The 23,568-nt window shown below is 51.0% G+C and overlaps 1 protein-coding gene across 1 annotated transcript; it reads left to right on the top strand.

Annotated features, from left to right (window-relative positions):
• Window positions 1-3,436: 3,436 nt before the first annotated feature.
• Window positions 3,437-23,331, top strand: jcada (junctional cadherin 5 associated a). The gene is made up of 5 exons (XM_062479410.1): window positions 3,437-3,616; window positions 14,299-14,747; window positions 16,609-20,816; window positions 20,850-21,569; window positions 21,689-23,331. Exons 2-5 carry the CDS (start codon window positions 14,428-14,430, stop codon window positions 21,721-21,723), a joined length of 5,283 nt encoding a protein of 1,760 aa, XP_062335394.1. The 5' UTR covers window positions 3,437-3,616; window positions 14,299-14,427; the 3' UTR covers window positions 21,724-23,331.
• Window positions 23,332-23,568: the final 237 nt, after the last annotated feature.

The following is a 23,568-nucleotide window of genomic DNA, read 5'->3' as shown; positions in this document are numbered from 1 at the left end:
AGGGAGCTACTTGGTTTTTATTGACTTCAGATGAAAACTTGTGGAAACAAATAGGGTGTATGCTGCACCATAGGTGTTCCTGTTTGCACACCGTGGCCCTGACCACAGACTCCTCCAGAGTAGCGCTCTCTTGCCATGGGAAAGCCAGTAGCTGCTTTCCCATCGCAGTAGATCAAAGTGAATCTCAACATCAACAGAAGGCAGCTGTTTGCAGCATCAGTTCAGAGGTGAGCGAGGCTTTACATGATCCGCTACGTGTCAAGAGCCACCCCCCCCCACACACACACACACACACACCTAAACCCTTCAGCACAGATCCCTTACCTTACAACAATAACCAGGTTTCCCAGCTGGGGCCCAAACTTAAAACCCCACAGCGCACTAACAATACACACGCACAGAGCCCCACCACCCCCTCCTCCCCCCCCAGCCACCCTCTGATCTCCCTGGCAGATGCCTCTGGGTGACTTTGCACCGCCAGGCAGGCGAGCCCAGAGACCACATACTGTTGGACCCTCTCCACATCTGGGCTGTGTTACACGAGGCGCTTTGCTCCGTCAAACCAGCCATTTAAAGATTAGCTTTGTTGCTGTAGGTCTACTGTGATTGTGGTTTTTATTATGTGTGAGTGAGGGGGTCGGAAAACTGGTTGGATGGTAGGCAACACGTCGAGTCCACTAATGGAGCGCTTCAGCTCACTGTGTGTGTGACTGTGTGTGTGCCTGATTGTGTAACATTGGCCCATAACTTTTCAACTAAAGTAGATACAGTTGAAAAGCTAGGGAAAACATGCAAGCTTTCCGGAGGAAGAGACTGAGTTGATTAGATAGGCCGTGTGCGAGAGAGAGGGTTGCGGGCTATGTGGTGCAATGACATCATTCAATATCCTTCACTACACATTCATTTCTCCATTAAATGGATCAGTCGTGTCATTCAACATCATTCTGTGTGCTATAGATGAGTGACATCATACAGTTTTTGCAGAGCAGTCTTTTTTACTCTTTGAATTGAACCAACTTGAGCACACATTTACATACATTTGGAATGTGTGGTCATTTGTTAATGCTTTGCACAGACAAATGCAGACATATCCTATTACATGCCTGTGTTTATCGCTTGACCGTGAGCAGATATTTGATGATACTCGTACACGTGTCATATGCAATGGACAGAATCAACTTTGGAAAGTACCATCAAAATATAGTCGTTTTGTTTCCGAATGACATTGTGGTACAATTGTTTGGGTTAAGGATGTCTTGTGGCTCCATAGAGGCAATGAGGATAAAATGGCAACAGAATAGTCTCCAGATTCCTTAAATAGTCTAAATTATAGGTCCGGTGAAGACCCTAGATGGGAAATGGACAGTTTTGGTTTGTGGAGACTGCAAATGCAGAGCCGGTTATTATAGCTGGGCCAAGTTTAGCACATTCCTCTTGTGTAGTAAGAAAAAGCATAGGCTTTGTGATTAAATCTCAGTCCAAGGTACACTGAACACAAATCTACAGCAGTCTACATACTCTGGATTTCTCCTGACAGAAAAATTGCTATTACAACTTACAAATAACTCCCAAACACAATCTACCAAACGCAGCACAAGTTGGAAAACGATCAGTTGGTCTGGTACGGCTCACAAAAATAGATTTTTTGAAAGACTTTTGCTAGTCAAGGTGAAAACAAATAACATAGGAGACCTTTAAAGGGACTCAGCCCTTCGAACCACTAATGGTCACAACTGGAACCAGCAACACAGCTAGACTAACATTTCTCTATCCCCCCAGAGAATGAAGTAAGCCGGGTGACTCTGGAATCACTTAAGGGTAATCTCTACTGTCCTATGATACCAATCTCAGTGTAGGGAAGAAAGTGGCCCGACTAAAGCTTTTACTACTACCGAACTATTCTCTGAAAGCCTGGGACCTGGTGATCTTAGGGAGGAGAAAATCTTGTTTCATGTGGGTTTCTCATGCTTCCTTGTTTTTGGGGCAACTTGCATTTATGCCTGCTTTACAACTATCTCAGAAACATGGTGTCCCTCGAAAGAATCGCCCAAACGTGAGAGAATGTGAGATCCCGACATGCACCGTCTGAAGTATTGCCACCGAAAGCACGGCAATAAAATATATCACATTTTCTGGGGCTCCCAAGTTTGATAGATTCTTCCTCTAAAAACAATCCTGCACCTCCAGGTGAGTGAATCAGAGATGAGATCAGCCAGGCCCTCCTACGATCACAGGCAGCACAGCTCACTGAGCTGAGAAACCCAGAAACTCAGCCGGCAAACGAAGAGTGATGACTTCACCGCGTGAAGGCTGCATACTTGCAGCCTGTTATAGTATACCGAGCCGCATATGAGCTAGAATGAGAAACATACACTAAGGAAGGTATAGGAGTGCACAGTATACAGTGCAGCAAGGGTTCAGTGAACACAGTCTAATGAGACATGCATTAAAGGGTTAACAAACCCCTTGGGCTTCAGGGATACTGTGCAGGTGCACGAGACAACCGGTCAGTCAGACTGAATTGGACAAACATCAGTACCTATAGCACATGCTATGGTGCTGAGAGTATTGAGGGCAGCCACACAGCTATTTGCATTGATTTAAATAGCCTATTTATATGTTACCCCATGCTTTACTTGGTTTCTAACTTCAAAGACTAAATGTATTTCACTCTCCCTCTCTCTTCCTCTCTCCCTACAATAACCATGCACGCACTCTCATGACTTACATGTTTTTCTTTTGGTCACAGGAGATGATATTGCCGCAACGTACTCAAACAATGGGGCAGATTAGCAGGAAGCAGATAAATATCAAGTAGGTAATTTCATGTTGAGCTGACTTTTTACTGTACTGTAAACATGACCATTTTGCTGGGGGTCAATCACCAAGGGAACACATTAAGAGCAGCTGTGAACTGTGAAGACAGAGCACCCTTTACAAATAAATTAGGGGATGTATTTCAATGTTCAAATGAGTGAGTCATGGAGGCTACACTACAGAAGTTCTTTCCGCTGTGGGAATGCACAGGTTGAGTTGGCCAGAAAATAGCCCCCTTAGATTTTGAGGATTCAGTGATATTCAACATCTGTGTCAATATTATGTTCGTGGGTCGTGGGTTAGTGGGAAAATGGCACGACTATCCATATGCTTACGTTCAGCACTAAAACACAGGTGGGAGAAGAGTGTGTGTGGTGGGATATGGGTGTTGTGGGACAATAATCCCAACGCAATATTTTATTGAGTTAGAACCAAGTTTTGTATTATGCTCATAAATTTAGCACTTCGTGGCACGCCTACTCAACTGGGTTTCATGGCTCATTATTTGATTACCGATGTAAAATAAAAGTAAGTATCAAGACAAAGTTGGGCCTAGGGTCGATATGCCCTCCTCAAAAATATCACACTCTAACTGCAGCAGGCACGTAGGAAAAAAAGATCCCCCTACCCTACCCCAAGCTCAAATATTGGGCGCGTTTAAGCATCTGCTTGCACCCCTCAAGCAGCCGCCCCCGAAGAATAGTCAGGCTCAGCAAATACTCGGCAGCAGCAGTCCAGTGCTACAGCGGTACTGAACGCAGGGAACTACGAGACAGCAGCACGACGACGCATCTTCCAGGTAAAAAAAAAAGTGTCTGGGTTCAATGGTCGCGGGCGTTTTACCTCCGTCAATATGGCTATAGTCGTATGATTGACATACCAACGACAAATTAGACAGTTCGCAGTTTAAAAGGCTGTTTCATTTGATAGCATATGTGGTGGCTGAATAAGTAGACAGACGGTGTTCAATATCGGTCCTCTAATGTTACTTGCAGACAATCTGCTGATCATCAGTGTGCATTTGCTAGCTTTTAAGAAAAGCTGGACAGTATTGCTATGAAACACTGGCGCTATAGACGTTTTCAAGATTTGATAGAGCAATATAGGATTTAGCAACGAATGTAAGGGACCCCTGGCAAATTTATTTTCAACTTCTAGTACGCTAGATGGAAGGGGAGAGTGCTAGCTAGCGCGCTTGCCGCTAGCATCACTCAGTTGAAGGTTAAACTGATTCAGATGGCGATGCGCTACCTGCGTCTGATGAGCCGTCATCGACCTTACTAATGAGATGGTGAATGTTAACTGTATAAAACTGTAAGTGAGCACAAACATCCGTTTTTCTGTGTTGCTGGAAAGGCTAGATGTTGATGTATTGACCAACAAATGGCAAACGAGATTCAGTAATGACCCCAGCAACAGCGGCAAATGGTTGACCAAGTTTAGGCGCTTGCTTTGATCTCCTTCTCAGTCACACCTGCAGCATCTTTGCATGAACACTCTTGATCAAACGCAACTCCTGCGTGTCTCAGTTGTTGCTTCAGGCAGGACCGATTTTAAGTGCGCATCACAGTAATTATATTGTGTAACAAACTTCATTAAAGTAGCCCGCTGTTGGATAAATATCATAAAAACGAGCCACGAGACAGACCTCTAACAGTGTCAATACTATACATCAGATAACAATTTGAAGTGCAATTTCTATACCCCAGATTGAGAGATCTCGAACATAACATTGCATGATTAGGCTGAATAGACTATGAACAAGAATATTGAAAATCACATGTGTTCACTACTAAATAAATAATGTACAGTAGCCTAAGGACAGGAAATTAGCCTAATTATATTTATATTATATATTTATATTTTTATAGTTAGTCATTTAGCAGACGCTCTTATCCAGAGCGACTTACAGTAAGTAGAGGGACATTCTCCCCGAGGCAAGTAGGGTGAAATGCCTTGCCCAAGGACACAACGTCATTTTACACGGCCGGGAATCGAACTGGCAACCTTCTGATTACTAGACCGCTTCCCTAACCGCTCAGCCACCTGACTCCCTAATTGAGTATGTACAGCAAGACTTAAATGTAGCCCTGTCAAAAAAAACCTTGTGTGTATTTACAGGTGGTCTGCATGCAATTTTATTAAATGTAGCTGGTGAAGGGATTGCACTAAAGAAGCAAATTGATAGCTTTGAAGGTTTTCATAAGTGTGAAAAGGGTTGAGAGCAAGTTGCTGTTTATCTCACCAGCTGTTCCCCAAGTGTCCTCTAGAGGGCAGATGTGATACCTTTAGTGACAAATGCTCCCCTGTCAGTCAGACCTATATTTTATTAACGTTCACCTACCTGAGCAAAATAAGCTCATTGTTTGAAAATCATGAGTTTGGGATAGTTTAATATTGAGCTGGTTGTCGATTATGGTCTGTCCTAATGTTAATAGCCAGCCTTGATTAAGTTAGGCCCGTGTGTGTGGTTTGAGTGGGCAAACATTCTGAACTCAGCCAGTCTTATTGAATCGACATTGTTCGATGGGTTGTTTATCCAGTGTGTGTGTATATGTGGGTGTGTGTATGTGTGTGTGAATGTGACGGTGCCAGGGGTGGTGTGGGAATGCAAGGCCTGTTGAACGCCCTCGGGGGCACAGGGAGGGTCGTGGTGGAGGGGGGTGGCAGGGTAGTGCTGACGGAGTTGGAAGCGAAGGTGGAAGTTCCTCACTTGACTTCGAAGAGAGGAGGAAAGGGATGGCCAGCTTCACAAAGGCATTTGTGGCTCGGACGCAAAATGAGTCATGGAAGTTCCCTTCCAGAAGCCTGTGTTAAGTCAGAGAGCCTTTCGCTTTCTGTGTGGTAGGCCTCATAGAACCAGGCTGTTTTTCACAGCCCATAAACTAGGAATGCCTGCTTTCCAATATATGTGAACAATTGTTTTCACTCTGAGCCTACATCCCAGCCTCTTGTGTGAAAGGATGGGACAGTAAACAAAAGTGTGTGTTAAATACTCCCTGTGATAAACCCATACTGTGGCCAGGCCTTTTATTCGAGCATGCGCCGTTACTCAATAGGACCGCCATTTCGCTAAGCACCAGCGGCCTGTTATCTCTTGCAGGGATTTCCCTCTCCGATGTCACAGTCTGCTTGGTCATGTGACCCCAGACTGATGAAGAGTCGTGCCAGTAGATTTTATGGAGATCCTTCTGAGAATCGGCACATTTTCCTAAAAATAAGTCGGCCTGTGAGAACACGTGGGCGTCTACTTAAGTATGTTTACCATTTCTGCAGGCCGCGGCACAAGTGATGTGCCACAACCACTCAAACAAAAAGTCTGTTGAATTCACCCATGAATAGCCACCACTATAACATCTGCCAATGCTCTCTGGCCAGTGTGAAGTTGAGGTAATGAAGTGAGATTTGAGGCATGCGATTGAACGCACATTTGCGATTTAGCGGCTATTACTAACCTATAGACAGCCATATGTGGGGCAGATGTCTGGTGATACCCCCACATTTTTTGCATGTCACGATTGGCCTAGATGTTAGATCTCATTCCAGATTTCAGATTTCCAGTGTAGTGATTAAGCCCTAGGGAGAGTACTGGCTGGTATTGCGATCATGGGGAGGTGTTTTCTAACCCAGTTTAGCTTTTGGGAATTGTAGTTCTCCACATCCAGGTTAATCTAAGAAAACAAAAGTAGGAATCGTAAAAAGATTTGGGTCAACTGGGCTGATGGAAGGCTATCCACAAACGGATTACATCATTTACCAGAAACCATGTCGAAAACAAAGCCCCTTGTCCTTCGCCTCGCGTTTGGTTCGGTCGGTTGGTCATCCCGTGTACACCCTACCTGTAACTATCCAGTCCACAGATGATTAGCAGGGCCCCAGTGTGTGCTTGTCCTTTGATCACAGTCTGATAAGCCAAGCCACTGTCAGTCCAAGGTAGGCCAGGATCTTGATGGTGCTCTAATGACCAGGAGACAAGCTGGGCCCTGGGACAAGGTCAGGTCCTGCAACTCCAGCGGGCCTAGTGCAGGAGAACGGGGCCAAAATACAGGGTAGTCCAACGCTTTAGGCCTAGCAGACAGGTTTGTTATTGAAGTGCAAGGCCTGAGAACACATAGCACTCCTGCGTTCGCCTGCAGTGTGCACTGAAGTTGGGATAATTATGGTTCAGATTGCGTAACGGCAGTTGTTGGAACACAAAACCCTGCTAGGCAATGACTTATCCTTATGAGATGTTGCTTGGCGATTGACCTAGTGTGGATGCCCCTGACGATAAATCCTATTGGAACAGTGTATCAGACAGACATCTAACTTTGATATCAGCTGGTAATCTTTCTGATGTTTTCCCAGATGTATTCTTACCTTAAGTCAGTGGTTCTCAATCCTGGTCCTCGGCCCCCGATGCCCTGCATGTTTTAGACGTTTCCCTGCTCCAACACACCTGATTCAAATGAATGGGTCGTTATCAGGCCCATTTAATGGAATTAGGTTTGTTGGAGCAGGGAAATATCTAAAACATGCAGGGCAGGGGGGCCCGAGGACCAGGATTGAGAACCACTGCCTTAAGTGATGCTTGCATTGGCTCCATCTTTGGGCAAAACCTTTGTCAGGAGATTTCCACACGAGCCGCGTGTGCTCGGAGCATTCAGTTGAGCGAAGAACCTCTTACGTGACGTCAATAGAAGTTCCTTTCAGCAAAATAAGGCTAAGCCCTAGAAACAAAGAAGAATTAGCAAAGTCTGTTACGTACAGTAGTGTAGTCTACACACACACCCACACACACACACACGTACGTACAACAACTACACAACGCACTTTCCCAAAGCGTGCATGCTGCGGGAAAGGCTGTTCTGTAGTATCCATATCTGACTCTCAATTGGGTTGATGAACAAGAAAAGGCAGTTGTAGAGGAACCCTATCAAAGCCTGACCCACACATGTAGTCAGAAGTGAGTGAGTCTTCCTGTGGTCTGTAATGTGTTACTCCATGGTTTTGGAACGCATCCTGCCTCAATTCCTCTGCCAGTAGAGCCCTTCTGTAAAAGATTGTGTAGCGAAGCCAGCGTGAAGGCAATGGACCCTTCATGCTATTGTCAGTGGATAGCCAATCAGAAAAGGAAAACAACTGTTGCCATGGGAGTTTGACAACAAAATACCGTTGTGGGTGTATTGTATAGCCTAACTCTTTCCGTACAAGCTAAATGACCATGTGGGGTGAGAAGGGCTTGCCAATCCCTTGTCCTCCAGAAGGGTGTGGAATAGATATGCATCGATAGCCAAGCCTAAGGAATACAAAACAATAGGCCTGTAGACCAGGAGTCTGGGGTAACGGGTAAGGGAATGTGCAACCCATCAGCCCTTTATCTTTAACCTAAAATAGGACCCAACCTCATTGACCTCAACTTGAAAACCCGCGAACCATGAGGCAGGGCAGGATTCACAGATGTGCTGCTTGTGGGATCAGCTGTTTGCATGCAAGGAGTCAGGTGGCTGAGCGGTGAGGGAATCGGGCTAGTAATCCGAAGGTTGCCAGTTCGATTCCCGGTCATGCCAACTGACGTTGTGTCCTTGGGCAAGGCACTTCACCCTACTTGCCTCGGGGGAATGTCCCTGTACTTACTGTAAGTCACTCTGGATAAGAGCGTCTGCTAAATGACTAAATGTGAATGTAAATGTAAGGAGAGCGGCTAGACGGACGCCTCGACTCAGAGCAGTAGGTTAACACTGAGAGACTTCAAACTCCTGACAGGGTATTAAGGCCTTTCCAGTCACACACCTACGCTCTGATTCAGAACTATCTCATGCTCCAGTCAGAGTCCAGTCAGAGCACGCTAATCCCTGTGATGCTCCCACGCTAGGCAGGACGTAGCCAGTGAGACCTCCAGCCTAGAAGCCAGAGATCCACAGTGTTCCAGGGTGGCTCAGGATGAAGTATGGGCCTGGAAGATGGAAGGTCTGCTGGCGTTGGTAGTTTGTGTAGAGTGTGTTCTAATTTGGGTGGAGAAGAATACAAGGTTAAATACCAGACCAAGTTCTTTGTAGTTTATTTATAAGAAATGATGCAATCAAACGATGGATACAGCACACCAGTGTGTCTCAGTGATACCAGTCAATGTTACCAGGCTCGCTTCACAGAGTAGAGAAAAAACGAAGGCCCTCGTGAGAATGGTCTTGACCGAAATCTGAGAGTGAGTTCTGCCCAGCAGAATTCCGCCTGACCTGTGCAGGGCACACAGGTCTTGTACCCCTCCTGAGAGGGAGGTGTTTGTCAGGTGATTGGTCCGAAGACGATGGGGCGAGGATGTCCTCATCCTATTCGATTGAAGAAGAAGTCTTCGGGCAGTTAGGTGGGCAGTACCAGGGTGTGGTGATGTCCCAGGGGGCAGACCATCCAGGGTGGCAGACCCAAAGGTCTGATGATGTTGACCGAGTGCAAAGGATACATTGTCCTCCAAGGGTTACATCCTCCACCGCCTGAAAGCGGTTCTGTCTCCTCCTCTAGACCCACAGAGTTGTGTGGCCTAATGTATCTCCTTATCACCTGGGGTTGATTCTCAAGAGTTGTGAGGCCCATTGTCCCTTGGTGTGGTCATCTTGCCCCCACCCCCTCCCCCCCCCCCCCCCCTTGTCAGTATCCTGACTCATTGCATTCTTCTTCTCCCAAAAGGATCCATTCTCCTGAGCGTGGCCCTCTTCTCACTTTCACAGACACAGTCCCATTCTGGGGCATAATCATACATTTGGAATATAAGTTCACCATTACTATATCTGGATCATTGATTATATTTGAAATATCCGTTCGACATTGTCATTACACATTTTGTACATCTGAGGTATTGATTGTCGTTTCATTCAACAGAACGTAGCAGCATTGACTTAGCAGGATACATTTCATTCCTCCACATTTGTTCCTTAGACTGTCATTGCAGGGCCCCCGGGCCCTGTCTGTTGTCTCAGGGGCCTGGTGCTGAGAGCTGATTGGAAACACTTGCGAGCGACTCGTCTCTCAGTCGCCCTAGCGACGCACATCCTCAGGAAGAGGGCTCCACTGGTCGATGGTGACGTCACAAAGGCAAACAATGAAGACGCTGTTTGCAGAGGGCTCTGTGGTGGGACCAGACAGCCCACACACACACACACCAGAACAGAGACATGAGTGCCTCGCTCGCTCACTCACTCACTGACTCACACAATCTCACTCACACGTACACAGCACTCTCCTGGTTAGGGTTTGAGCCAGATCCAGGTCTGATTAAGAACAATATGCAGGAGTGGTTCTCAGAGACCACTGGGATTGAGACCAGGCCTAGGCTAAGAACAGCAGAAGCACCCGGAAGTTTGGGATTCAAGCCTGGGACTTTGATAACCCATTTTTCACATTGCCAAGTGGACTAAAACCTAAAGTGAGCGGGCTGTCTGAATAACCATAACAACAGAACAGTTCTTTTCTCCTTCACCTCCTCTTAGCGTCCAAAGCCAAAAACAATGTGAACGCCCAAAGCATTGATGAATGTCAGATGTCGTCATCGCCACAAAAACACATCACGTCTGAATGTGAGCGCATGTCTGCAACTCATCCTGAAGATATTTTGACGACAAACATTGCAAAATGTTTTGGGGAATTTGTTTTTGCCCATTAAACGCGTATGTCTGAACCTCCTCTTGCCCATTTACTATGCATGGTTATTGTTTTGTTGGCTCCTGCCCACAAGCCGACTCTGCGGGAGTCAGGAGGCTGAGCGGTTAGGGAATTGGGCTAGTAATCCGAAGGTTGCTGGTTCGATTCCCGGCTGTGCCAAATGACGTTGTGTCCTTGGGCAAGGCACTTCACCCTACTTGCCTCGGGGAGAATGTCCCTGTACTTACTGTAAGTCGCTCTGGATAAGAGCGTCTGCTAAAATGACTAAATGTAAATGTAGTTGAACATCAGTCCAGGCCTCGTTGCTGGTTCAAAGTAAGCACAGGGAAAGGAGCTCATCCTGATTCCAGCTCCTCACCTGTGTCCTCCTAGCCTGGTTCTAGCAGGACATGCTAGCTAAGGCACGCTCTCTGTATCCTTCTTGTCTCTTTTTCTCTCTCCCTCTTTCACTCTCTTTCTCAGTCTCTCCCACGCTCTGTCTAGTTCTCTCTTTCTCCCTCTTCCTCCACCACTTCCCGCTCCATTTCCCGGCTTCGCTATCTTCCTCGACGCTGCTCCTCAGCTGCTCTTTATCTCCCCTCCCTCTGTCTTGTTCTCTCTCCCATCTCTCTCTCTCTCTCTCTCTCTCTCTCTCTCTCTCTCTCTCTCTCTCTCTCTCTCTCTCTCACACGCCCTCCCCTCCGCTCATCTCCGTCCTTCTCTCTCTTCTTCTGCCCCTCCCCTCCCCCCCTCTCCTTCCCTTGCCCTCGTCTCACTTGGGCCATGAATAAGTAGCTGACACCAAACTGTCAACCTGGAAGCTGTCAGCCTCCTCCAGCCTTCTGGTGTTGTAGCCTCCCTTAGTCAGGGCACGGGCCTGCCGCCTAGCACGGGCCCTCACACTTCTAAAAATGCTTTATTTAATTATAAACAAGACATGCCCTTGCCAAAAAGCACACTTGCCCGCCAAAAAAACAAACACCTCTTGATCGGATTCTCCTACCTCAGTAGCGCCAGTCAAACCTTTGTGGAGAAAACGATTTGAGCCTTTGAGGTCAGGATTGAGCTGCATGTGGTTCTGTTTTATTCATTCTTTATACTTTTTTTTTTTTTGCTTACTGAGCATGCATGTGTTATTAATAAAGAAGTTCATTAATTTCTCTTTGGAAAATCATTAAAATGCTCCAGATTTGCACTTTTCCAGAATGGTGCCCAGCATGTTGCCAGCATGGCTAGGCCTATATTGCTCGCTCACACAAACTACACATTGTAGCACAACACAATGCTGTTGTGTTTGGTGGGAATCAAAGCAGACCTTTGTTAAAGCCCTCTGCCTGAATCAGGGTACTTTTTCTAAATTCAATATCAAAATGGGTAATTCCATTGCGTAAGAGAATTAGTAGTATTTTACTGAGCTTGCTGTGGGAAACCAGGGGGGTGAGGATGGGTGTGGGTGAGTGGGTGGTCATAAGGGCTCACGCTTTTAGGGAAATCCTCTGCCTCATTTTGACTGATACGCAAGATAAGCTTCCGAGCGACGCGTCATGGCAGCGGTAGTCGTAGAATTAGGATTAGCATTAAGCGGGGCAGCATATGGACTCGCCCCTGAACCACGCTTGCCAGTATCACATGTCACTGCCAAAACAGCCTGTTTGTTTCCAAACAGCCCTTGATCTTCAGATGCTAGTGTGCTAATCTACAGGAAGGAAGGGCTGTGACATCTGATCTTCAACTACAAGCTTTGACTCAGAACTCTGAGCCAATCTAGCTGCTGTAATAGTCGCATCAGTCATTTTTTGACACCGTGACACTTTGGAATCCATCTTCTCCTCTGGTTTCTATTAGCAAGTTTCATGGGATTAGTTGAAGTGTGGCAGTTCTCATCAATGGCCAAATCGGACAGTCCGTTAGGTGCAGGGTGTTAACAAACACCTTCTTACCGGAACTGAAACAAGCACAGACAGGGAAAGATAGGCTACCCCAAATAGATGCTGGCAAGAGCTAAACCTGGAAAAGCAGGCCAGGTCTATCACTGAGGGAGCTCCGAGAGTCGATCCTCCACAACTAACAGGTTTAAAGTTTTAAATGAGAAAGTTAATCGCATTAGTGGGGGTCCAGATATACAAAGAGAGCAGCATTTCACGCTCTTAGATCCCGTTAATCAGCCGGTATCATTAGACACAGGTGGAGGACAGAGCTACAGAGCTGCAGGGAAGGTATCAAAGTTGATCCTTGCTTCGAGTGTAGGTCAAGGCAATTCTGTTCCTTTATTCCTATGTTCTGATTCAGTAACTGAAGCATAGGTTTCAGTTACAAGGCCTATGTAAATTCTGTTGCCATCCCTAAGGGGCTTAGTCTTGTCGTTGGTTAGCCTCTATGTGGGACAGAGATATGCAGTAGCAGTGCTGTGGCATCTGCTGTGGGGATGTAGTAAACATCAGTTTACCCTGGCCTCTACAAAACAAACAGAATAATCACTTACTGGCTGGTTTTTTAGACAGATGCCTACAAGCTCCCTGAGTCTGTGTGCGGCTGGCTAGATACCTCACCATAGACAGGAACTGAGGAGGACGAAGGATGGTTATATGGAATAATAGATGGATGGTGAAGGAGGGAAAGAAAGAAAGAAAGAAAGAAAGAAGGAAGGAAGGAAAGATAGATGGATGTATGGAGAGGAAAGAGAAAAGGAGAGCCCTACAAATGTTGATTAGCCCATTAGCGGCTTGCCAAGCCCCCTCCACTCTTTGGTAGTACCTACCCCAGCCTAGCAAGGCTAGCCTCATCCACCGTCTGGTAGTACCTACCCCAGCCTAGCAAGGCTAGCCTCATCCACCCTCTGGTAGTACCTACCCCAGCCTAGCAAGGCTAGCCTCATCCACCCTCTGGTAGTACCTACCCCAGCCTAGCTAAGCTAGCTAGCCCTCATCCACCTCTGGTTCCTACCCCAGGATAGTTAGCCTTGGCCCCCTCCACCCTCTATTACCTAGCCCAGCCCCCCTCCACCCTCTGTTACCGACCCCGATCTAGCTGGCTTAGCTAGCTCTCCTCCACCCTCTGGAACCTACCCCAGGCTTGCTAGCCTAGCCTAGCCCCCCTCAACTCTCTGGTACCAGCCTGGCTAGCCCCCCCCCCCCCCCCCCCCTCCACCCTCTAGTACCTGCTACTCGTCTCCCTCCAGACGCTGGACATTCAGCACGCTCCAGTAACTGCGAGAGGAGACTGAACGTGTGCTAAGCAGCGGCGCTACAGGTCCACAGGGAGATTCCCGTGACTCCAGCCTACCTCTGTCTGGTCTATCCCACCACAGCAGCCCTGGCAGCCAGGACACTGCTGTTAAGGGGCAGGAGCCATGGTGAGGAGTGATGACACAGATTCATTTGCGGCTTGTTTTTAGTTTGCAGTGCCTCCCCCGCCCCCCCCCCCCCCCCCCCCCCCCCCCCCCCCAGCGAGCAGGGGTGGGGTTAGGTTGCTGTCTCAGCTCACGGAAAGCGCCTCGTTGCGGGATGCAGAGAGACGAGGAGCGTAGACGGGGGAAGAGGAAAGGAGGGAAACGGAGGAGGAGAGAACAAGGAGAGGAGAGATGAGATGGGAGGGGGAGAGGGGGGGGGGTCTGAGGCGGCGGAGGAGAGCGGTTTGTCATGGAGGCTTGAAAACGGGGAGGGGGGGGGGTGCTTTTGTTCTCCTTCAGACCGTCCAACGGAGTAGAGCGAGACGGGACACGAAGAGTCTGGAATGAGGAGAGACGACGATCGAAACAACATCTCTCTCTCACTCTCTTTTCCCCTCTCTCTCTCTCTCTCTCTCTCTCTCTCTCTCTCTCTCTCTCTCTCTCTCTCTCTCTCTCTCTCTCTCTCGTTTCCCTCCCAGTGATGGCCTCAGCGGTGCAGCTGTGCCGAGGTGCCCGCCACCGCTGGTAGGGGAAGAGGCAGACCCCGTCGCAGCCCCGTCCCTCCACCCCCTGACACAGACAAACACACCAGCCAAACCAATGCCACCATGTACAGCGTGGAGGACCTGCTCATATCCCACGGATACAAGCTGCCCACCCCCGCCCCGACGCCCGCCCCCACCCCCGCCCCCGACGCCCCCTCGCCCTCACCCCCGTCCTACGATGGCGGGCGCCACAGCGACTGCCGGCGGGAAATCCTGGAGAACCGGCTTGGCCACGGGCCGGTGAACGGGTTTGGGCGGGACGGGGGTCCGTACGGGTCCAGGGGGTACCCCCCCAACGACAACGAGTGCCGTGACAGAAATCAGCCCGGCAATAACCATGGAGACACGCAGTCGTTGGGGGATTCTATTACGTCAGATAGCGGGTGAGTGATTGTGTGTTATTGTTGTCGTTTTTTTGCGTTGCCTCACGGGTTAACGTTTCATTCGTTTGTTACATTGACCTCTCTAGCATGCTGTTGTCGCGATGTGGCCACAAGGTAGTGAAGACAGACCTCAAGTCAAGGTCTTCTGCATCAAGGATGTTGCACCACTTAGTGAACCTCCTCACACTGCTCTCTCTCTCTCTCTCTCTCTCTCTCTCTCTCTCTCTCTCTCTCTCTCTCTCTCTCTCTCTCTCTCTCTCTCCCCATCCTTGAGTTTCTTCGCTCCGCTTCCCCTCTCTTTTTTCCCTCCCTCCCTCCCTCCCTCCCTCCCTCTCCTCAGTTAAGGCAGGGGAAAGGGAAGAGGTAGAATGTTACTGGAGGCTTCATCTGACACATGGGACTTCACTGTTGTTGTAAACACACCCAGCCAGCGCCCCTTTCGAGCATGCCTGGATCTGCACACGCACACGCACACACACACGCGCACACAGAGGTGCGAGCAGAAAAACCCCCCAGAGTCTGATCGATAGCATTCTCTGGCGCTGCAGCAAGTTACACTTTCTTATATAACACATTCCCATTAATAATGGAAACACAGCAGCATTTAAATATGTATATTGAGACGCGGCTATTTTTAGTTCTGCCAGGAGTTATGCAATTGAAACCTTTTTCAAGTCAGTCGCAGCGAAGCCTGTGATTTGCCTAGCGACACACTCTGCTCTGTGATGTCATCTCGTCGACTGGCAGGCCAGTGGAGCCATTCGTGGTTTGGGATTTGTGGACTCAGAGACACAGAGTCAATACAGATGCTCCCATATCCAAACAGTTAGATGGGCCCGTCAACTACCTTGTCTTTGTTTAGCATCCAGCCTGCCAAAGAGATAGTGACATCAGTGTTTGAACAAGCCTTCGAACAGTCATTTGACCTTGAACATCATTGACGGCTGTATTGTGATATTGGCCTCGCCTCGAATGCTGTCCCTACTTGGGTAGGCATCGGTGCTCATATTCTGCAAATGTTCCTCAAGTCAGTTTGCCCGGCAGTTTAATTTAATAAGGAAACGAAATAAAGCTTGCTTCAGTCACTCAGCCATCTTGTCATCGCTGCTCACAGCTATCGAGGCCAACGATTGGCAGGCTTAACTGTACTGTATGAGCCACAATCATAACGTAAGTGATTATCATGGTAGAGTTCAGCCGGGCGTATGTCCGTGTCAGACCCACGCATGACAGAACAGGAGCGCTTGGCCCGGGGAGGCCCACGTGCTGGTTTGTTGACATCCTTGTCACTCACTCTCTCCACGCATACAGAAATAGCGAGCCTCGATGCAGAGACCTTCACTGTGGACCCTTCATGTCTGTCATGGTGAAGAGGTCCACAGCGCATGGAGCCATCCCCACACAAGCGGTAGACAGGTCTCCCTGTCAGTCAGCCAGCTTTGTCTGCTGGGATAGATATGATGGCGTTTCAGAGGAGGTTAGCTTCGGACTTTAAGCGTCCGTGTTATCGCTTTGTCTGTTTTGAAGGACGAATGCCCAATATCTCATGGTGTGGTGAAACAGAATGTGTGCAGACTGTCACACAACACAATTATGATTTTCCACTTGTGGTGAGCTGGCGCCTCCTAATGGTATTAACAAGAATAACAACAGCGCTACACTTGCACTCCAGGCATATAAGCTATAAGATGACCAGCCGAATAACATTGTATCCATCCAGAATATTAGCATGTTGTGGTCTGACAAAAAACTAAAAGTACTGTCAATTGTAGAATTTGATTGTGTCAAAGACAGCTGACAGCTGTGTTACACTGAACACAACAAAAGCTGATGTTTGTCCCGTGTGTGTGTGTGTGTTCAGGTTCTGTGACGGGCCCAGGGGTGTGTACCCCCAGTCCAGAGCACCCAGAGAAAGAGATGTGGCCTACTGGAGGAGGAGAGGCCAAGACTTCTCTGTTCTGCTGGACTACGCTGACTTCAGAGAGCCCAGAGGAGGAGGAGGAGGAGGAGGAGGAGGCGGCTACAGCAGAACCAATGGGCAGCAGCAGAGAGGGCAGGATGTATCTACGGAGGAGCGCCAGACAGAGAGGCAGATCTGGGCCAACCAAGCCCAGGTTCAGGCCAAGGCCCAGGCCCAGGCGCAGGCTCGCTCCAGAGAGAGGGAGGCCGCCCTCCACCAGTGGAGGATGGCGGCCGAGAGGAAGTGCCAGAGCCTGGGCACGGACGAGTGGCGCCCCGCCTCCACCTTCGGCCGCCAGATGTCCGACTGCGAGGCCGAGAAGTGGGCTCGGGAGCAGATGCGGAACCACATCCGCACGCCAGACGGCGCTGTCCTGCCCAGGACCAAAGCCAAGTCCCAGTCGCTGCCCCGCATGCTGCCGCCGGACAGCCTGCAGTACGTGGACGTGTCTAGCTCGGGTCACAACCTCTACAGGAGGGTCAACGGCCACCCTGGCCACCCCAGCCACGACCCTTACGGCCGGCGGCACTTTGAGATCGGCCGTCCGGCCAGTGCTAACCAAGCCGCCGTCACACCAAAGCCCCGCTTTTCCCGGCCGCTGCGCCCCCCCTCCTACGAGGTGCACCAACAGACCCGGGGTAGCTGTGAGATGTTGTCTGGGGACAGCCCAGCCCCCCAGGCCAGGGACAGAACCCCCATCCCCAATCCCAGGGTAGGCGACCCCCGACTGGACTACTTTGCACAGGAGTCGGGGGGGTCTGGTGTGGAGCCTCCAGGCTACAATCCTCCCCCGTCTTATAAGAGAGCCCCTGTCCTGAGAGGGGGACATAGGGGTCCCTATGGTGAAATCCCTGTGGGCTACAGGTACAGAGGGGAGGTGGTGTACCAGCAGGTGGCGCCAGACGGAGTTCACTGGTACACCAGACACCCAGGGGGCTCCTGGCCCGACCCCCAGAGAGAGTGGGCCAACCTCCCCAGCAGAAGGAAGCTGTACCCCGGCTACAGCCCCCAGCCGCCCGGAGTGGTCCAGTACATCCCCTTCGACGACCCTCGCGTCCGCCACATCTCAGCCAGTACCTCCGGAAACTCCCTCACGGACGCCGACAAGATCCGGCACATCCGCAACACCGAGCTTCCCAGCGTCACCGTGTCCGAGCCCCCCCCCTCTTCCTCGTCAGACGACAGTGCCTTCCTGCCCCCGCCCCTGGGGCACCGCGCCAGCCCCTACCCGCCGCCCGGCCCGCCGTCCCCGGGCGACCACGACGGCAACCAGACCAGGTGGCCCCACGGCGATTTGCACAAAAACACTGATAACAACAACTTCCCAGCGACCGACCAAAACTGTAACGACAGATATCCCAAAGGCCCGTCCTCAGCCTTCCAGCCCCCTCCGCCCTGCGGGCAGAGCACCTGCTCCGACCAGGCCTTCTCCGAGACGGCCACCATCACGCAGGTGAAGAAGATCGCTCCGGACTCAGGCCCGGACGGCAACAGGAACTCCAAGAGGAGGGTCAGCGAGACCATCTTCTGCCTCGTGTCCGTCCCCATCCAGATCCAGGCCAAGGCGCCGCCGGCCGACCAGAACAACAACAGCACAGCGCCGCCGGGCCTGGGCCCCGCCGAGCCCGCCGCGAGCCGACCACAGAACAGCCAAAGCCTCCGCAGCCAATCCCTGACCGAGATGTCCCTCAAGCCCCACCCCCTCCCCCACATAAGCACCAGCAGCTCCTACTGCATGAGGAACTCGAAGAGAGCCCCTCTCAGGAAGGAGATTGTGGACGCTTGGTCGCTCCAGGCCATGGCCGACAAGGAGCTCTGCTACGCCGGCTCGTGGCCCGGGGACCAGTACCGCAACCAGGAGACGCAGACTGTCAGCCCCCCTGTGGTAGCCAAAAGCTCCCCTCAGAGTCCTCCTGGTCCGGGGGGTCGGGAGCCAGGCCAGCCAGCCTCCTCAGAGACCCCCGCTGACGGTGGCATGGGGACAGACTGCAGCGCTGGCTCCTACGGCTCCTACTCCATGGCAGGCCAGAAGAACCTCCACCCCTCCAGCAATAGCGCCTTCTCCCGCCTCAGTATCAGCCCAGCTCAACCCCTGTCTCTACCTCCAGCTGGTACCACCCAGCTCCCGCCTTTACCCTCTCCAGGCTCTGGCCAGCTCCAGTCTCTCCCACCTCCGTCCTCCAGGCCTGTAGGGGGAGCCGAGCAGCATTCCTCCCCTAAGAGGAGTGGCCCCAAGCCCGCAGACGAGCCATCCGGCGAGCAGGTAGCCTTCGGCCAGTTCCTGCTGAAGCCGGTGAACCGGAGGCCGTGTGACGCCATCGAGGAGCTGGAGTTTATCAACAAGGAGATGGAAGAGCAGATTGGAAAGCGGCCCGGCGCAGAGCCGTGTCTGCGAGACCTGGAGGAGGCCTTCCAGAACACCCTGGAGCTCAGCCAGGCTGGAGGATCCCAGCACACAGCCACCGTTGACCCGGCGAGGGAAGCAACCGGCCTGGGCGAGCAGAGCCAGAACCGGCCGAGTCACGGGGAAGCGAGAAGCGCCTTCTCCAGACCCGCGCCTGGCAGGACCCCCACCATGGTCTCCTCCATCAGACCACCTCGAGAAGACATACCCTCGCACCCTGGTCCCAGAGACTATGCCCCCCTCCCCCAGACAGAGCCTGGCCGAGCCTACAGGCAGGACATCCCCGTGCCCCAGGAGTCCCTGCTGAGGGACGTGGGGCTGACCGTGTACACAGAGGCCCCCGGGGGCCCCGGGGAGCCCCGCCAGCGCTCACCCCTCCCCCTCTCCCACTCTCCTCTCTCCCTCCCCCTCTCCTCGCTCTCAGAACCCCAGGAGGGACCCCCGTCCCTGCACATGTCCTGGGAGAGCCGACTCTCCGTGGTGAAGAACCGCAGCGAGGACGTCCTCGACGCCTCCAAGCCGGTGCCTCCCTCCCGAACGGTGGAGGATGTCAGGGCCGTGGAGAGGAAGACCGTCCCTACCCTGAACCTGCGCAGGGCCAGGAGTGAGACCAGCAGGCCCTCGAGAGCGGAGGGCTCCCCACGCGCCGCCAGGCTCTCCAGGGAGCCGGCCTTCACCCACGAGGACGAGGAGGACGCTCGCTACCGCGTCCGCCAGGAGGCCCCGGGGTGGGGGGACGAGGCCACGCTGGCCGACAGGCACCTGGAGAGCCTGCTGATCCAGGAGAAGGCCAACGCCCTGCCGGCGGAGGACCTCAGCAACCTCTACGAGGTCAAGTGCGCCAAGGGCATTCCCGAGAACGAGTCCATCGAGCAGCGGGCTGCCAGGATCCTCGGCATAGCCGTGCCCGTCGAGGCCCTGGGGCCCAGAGACACCCAGGATGACGGGGAGGGGCAGGAGGCCACCGGCCTGGACCGGGGAGGGGGGAGCGAGCAGGGAGAGCCAGCCAGCCCAGACGGCGAGGGACACCCAGGAGACAGCGGAGACCTCGGCAGCCCAGACAAGGAGGCCGACAGAGAGACGCAGCAAGTGAGCAGACAGTCAGAGCAAGTGACAGCGGGGCCCTTGGAGGGACACGGACAAGCAGCGGAGGAGGAGGAACAAGAGGAAGAGGAGGCAGGAAACGGTGGAGACGACAGCCCCCGTGAGGAAAAGCGTGAAGAAGAGAGCCATCCGGCGAAAGCAGGCGATATCCAACTGCCGCCAGGTGGAGAGAGGAACTCGCTGGTTCTGGATCTGCCGGAATTCCCCCCCAGCAAGCTTCCCCTGTCTCTCCCCGTCACCCCGGACCAGGAGCTGGCCCTCAGCGTGAGTCGCGGGGAGAACGCGGCCCATGGGGTCTCCGGGGTGACCGAGGACCTGGCGGAGGACAAGCTAGCCTCCTCTTCCTCGACCTCGTCCTTGTCGTCCTGCTCGGTTGTATCGCCGGGCAGAACTGTCATGGAGGTTCTGGCTCATGTGGAGCAGGGGGACTCCGAATCCTGCGTGTCCGGCCTTGGCATCAGGAGGTTGGTGTCTGGAGGAGTGGAGGAGGAAGGAAAGGGAGAGGTGGAGGAGGGAGAGAGAGAGGGGCAGCTGGGAGGAGGAGGAGAGGAGGACGCAGAGAGACCTGAGGAGCAGGGGGGAGAGGAGGAGGGAGAGAGAAGTGAGCAGGGGGGAGGCGGAGAGGAGGAGGGAGAGATGGATGAGGAGCAGGGGGGAGACAAAGAGGAGGAGGGCGAGAAAGACGGAGAGAGCGAGGGAGCGGCCATGGGAGAACAGCAGGGATACGGGGTGAGAGACGGGGGGAGAAACGAGGCGGAGGAGAGCACAAGGGAGCAAGAAGAGGAGGGAGAACTGGGAGAGGAAGATGAAGAACAACAGGCAGAGATGAAGACCGAACATGAGGACGAGGAGAGGACAGAACCAGAGGCAGCACTCACTACAGAGCAGGAGGAGGAGGAAGAGAGAGAGCTGAAAATAGAAGAGGAGGAGGAGGTGGAATTGAAAATAGCCGAGGAGGAGGTTGAGAACGAGGTGGAATTGAAAATAGCAGAGGAGGAGGAGGAAGTTGGACGGTTAAAAATAGAAGAGGAGGACGAGATCGAGAAAGAGGTGGAATTGAGAGTCACAGAGGAGGCGGCGAAGAAACTTTCGGAGGAGTTCAAAAAAGAAGGGGCTCGAGGACAGACAGAATCGGAAGTGAACCATGGGGAGGAGGTCAGGAGGAAGGAGTGCGAGGGAAGGCCAAAGCCCCTTCCTAGGCCCCAGAAGCCTCCCCTTCTGCCCAAACCCAAACCCCAGCCCAGGCCTCGTAGCAGTGCCACCGTGGCCAAAAGAGAGATCACCCTTCCCCTCAGCTTCAATGTCACCTGTGGCTCTACTACGCTAGAAGACGAAGAACTGCTGTCGGTCTCAGGTACGCACCAGACACTCTTCTCTTAGCACGAGACATTTGTGTCTGTTTGTATGTGTGAAATGGCTCTGTGTGTGACTTTTCAGACAAGGTCTGATGGTACGTTTCTGTCTTCTCCCCAGACTCTTATGACCCCAGCCGTGTGGAGAGAGTGTAGCCTGACTTCTTCCAAGGCTTCCACAACCAGCTCTGCTCTGGTTGGTTCCACCCGCCAAGTTTCCCGATCAAAGTCTTCATCGTCATGTCACGACCCTATTGGCCCCTCACAGCACAACTTAGTACAAACACACAAGTCACACAAATACACCAACAGGAAACAGCCTAAAACAACAGCTGCAGTGTTTACACACCCACCTGGTGCTCCGAACGAACCTGTTAACTGCCAAACTACGGCCTTCACACCTCTCCATCCTCGTCATCCTCCTCTTCCTCAACTGGCATTTCTCATCTGGGTTTTCCTGAACCGAATGGTCTTCCTCTTTTTCTTTTGTTGCTGTTTTCAACCATTTTGTTTTTCTTGTAAATGCATGTCATTGACTTCCAGAGCACTCCAGCCCCCTAGTGGCTCAGTGCTGAAATATGAATGTAAACGAAACGAAACACAATACGAGAAACACAATAAGAAGGACGTATTGCGTTACAATCAGTGTTACCCTACACCAAATGTACATAAGAGGTTTTATTCAAACCGTCGCTTAATGTTTATCGCTAAAGAACTGTATATTTTCTTACCTATGTTGGGAATAACCATTTAAGACGTAGTCTCGGGGGGGGCAGGGGGGGAGGGGGCATAACCAATAACTAAAGCCCCCCTGGTCTTTATTCTTGTACGTGTGTGTGGTCATGGAGACTTAGAATGTGCGTAGTGAGGCTGGATCAAACATTGGGACATTTTCGAAAGTGTCATTAAGAGCAATACTGTTGCACAATGTTGTTCCAGTTGAAGGAGCTCATCAAAACCTCATCTGAGCTCGACTTTTAGCAGCCGCTTTTGATGATCGACAAATGCTCCAACAAATAAACGGTCGGCTAAAACTAAGTTGATATGCAATAAAGGGTAATGTTACTGGACGGTTTGGTTGGAATAGCTGAATAGCTGATAGTTGAATATCCGTAGGTCCACTTTTAGAGTAACTGCTTTATATCTGTACCATGTGTTACCAGCATCCGCCACCAGGGGGGGTTGCATCGCTTATAGCCGATGGTGTGTTAGCTGTTAGCGGTCATTGCGTCATGCCGGTGATGCAGGCCCTCAGAGCCCTTCATACTGGGGTTGAGCTCATCAACCCCACACGTATCAAACATGTAATTCACATACGTATTTATTTTTGTTAATGAAACCTAATATTGTACAAAAAAAAAGAACATATATTTTAACGTGCAAGAGGTTTAGATCCAACCGCGCAATTTGATTTGCTCACATACATTAATTTTGAGATGTCACATGTGAGTATATCACGTTTCAAAACTGCTTCCCCCCCCGCAATAAAAAAAGGAATACAAATATGTAGCTATATAGATTGCAGTGTGCCTTGGACACACTACTGTTTTTGTTGCAAAGGTCCATTTGTGTTAAACATTACAGTATGTGTAAAAAAAAAAGAAAAAATCATCCTTTCCCTGGATTTATTTTTGACCTCATTTCACATTTTATGTATAAGAACGTATTTTGTTATTTTAACAATAAAATTACCGCAATTTGGAGAATCCCCTGTAGACCATCTGCAAACACTCAAACTGTCAAGAAACTATTAACAGAATGGCATTAGTTTAATGAGTATCTATTGACCCTCTGCATACACTCATACAGACCCATCCATAGACCAGGTGAGCTATCCAAATAAAGGTTGACTAACAGTACTGAGCTCATTATTAAGGCAATAAACATTTGAAGCTAAATGTCACTGAAATAAATATATCGGTACCTGGAAAGCTGAAGACTATTTTTTCTACCTGTAACATTCAACAGTGTCTAGGTTCTGTGAGATGAGAAGGCATAGCA

This window comes from Osmerus eperlanus, chromosome 15, assembly GCF_963692335.1.
Source record: "Osmerus eperlanus chromosome 15, fOsmEpe2.1, whole genome shotgun sequence".
NCBI classification, from domain to species: Eukaryota; Metazoa; Chordata; class Actinopteri; order Osmeriformes; family Osmeridae; genus Osmerus; species Osmerus eperlanus.
Note: the sequence above shows the minus strand (reverse complement) of the source record. Positions and strands in the feature narration are given on the sequence as shown.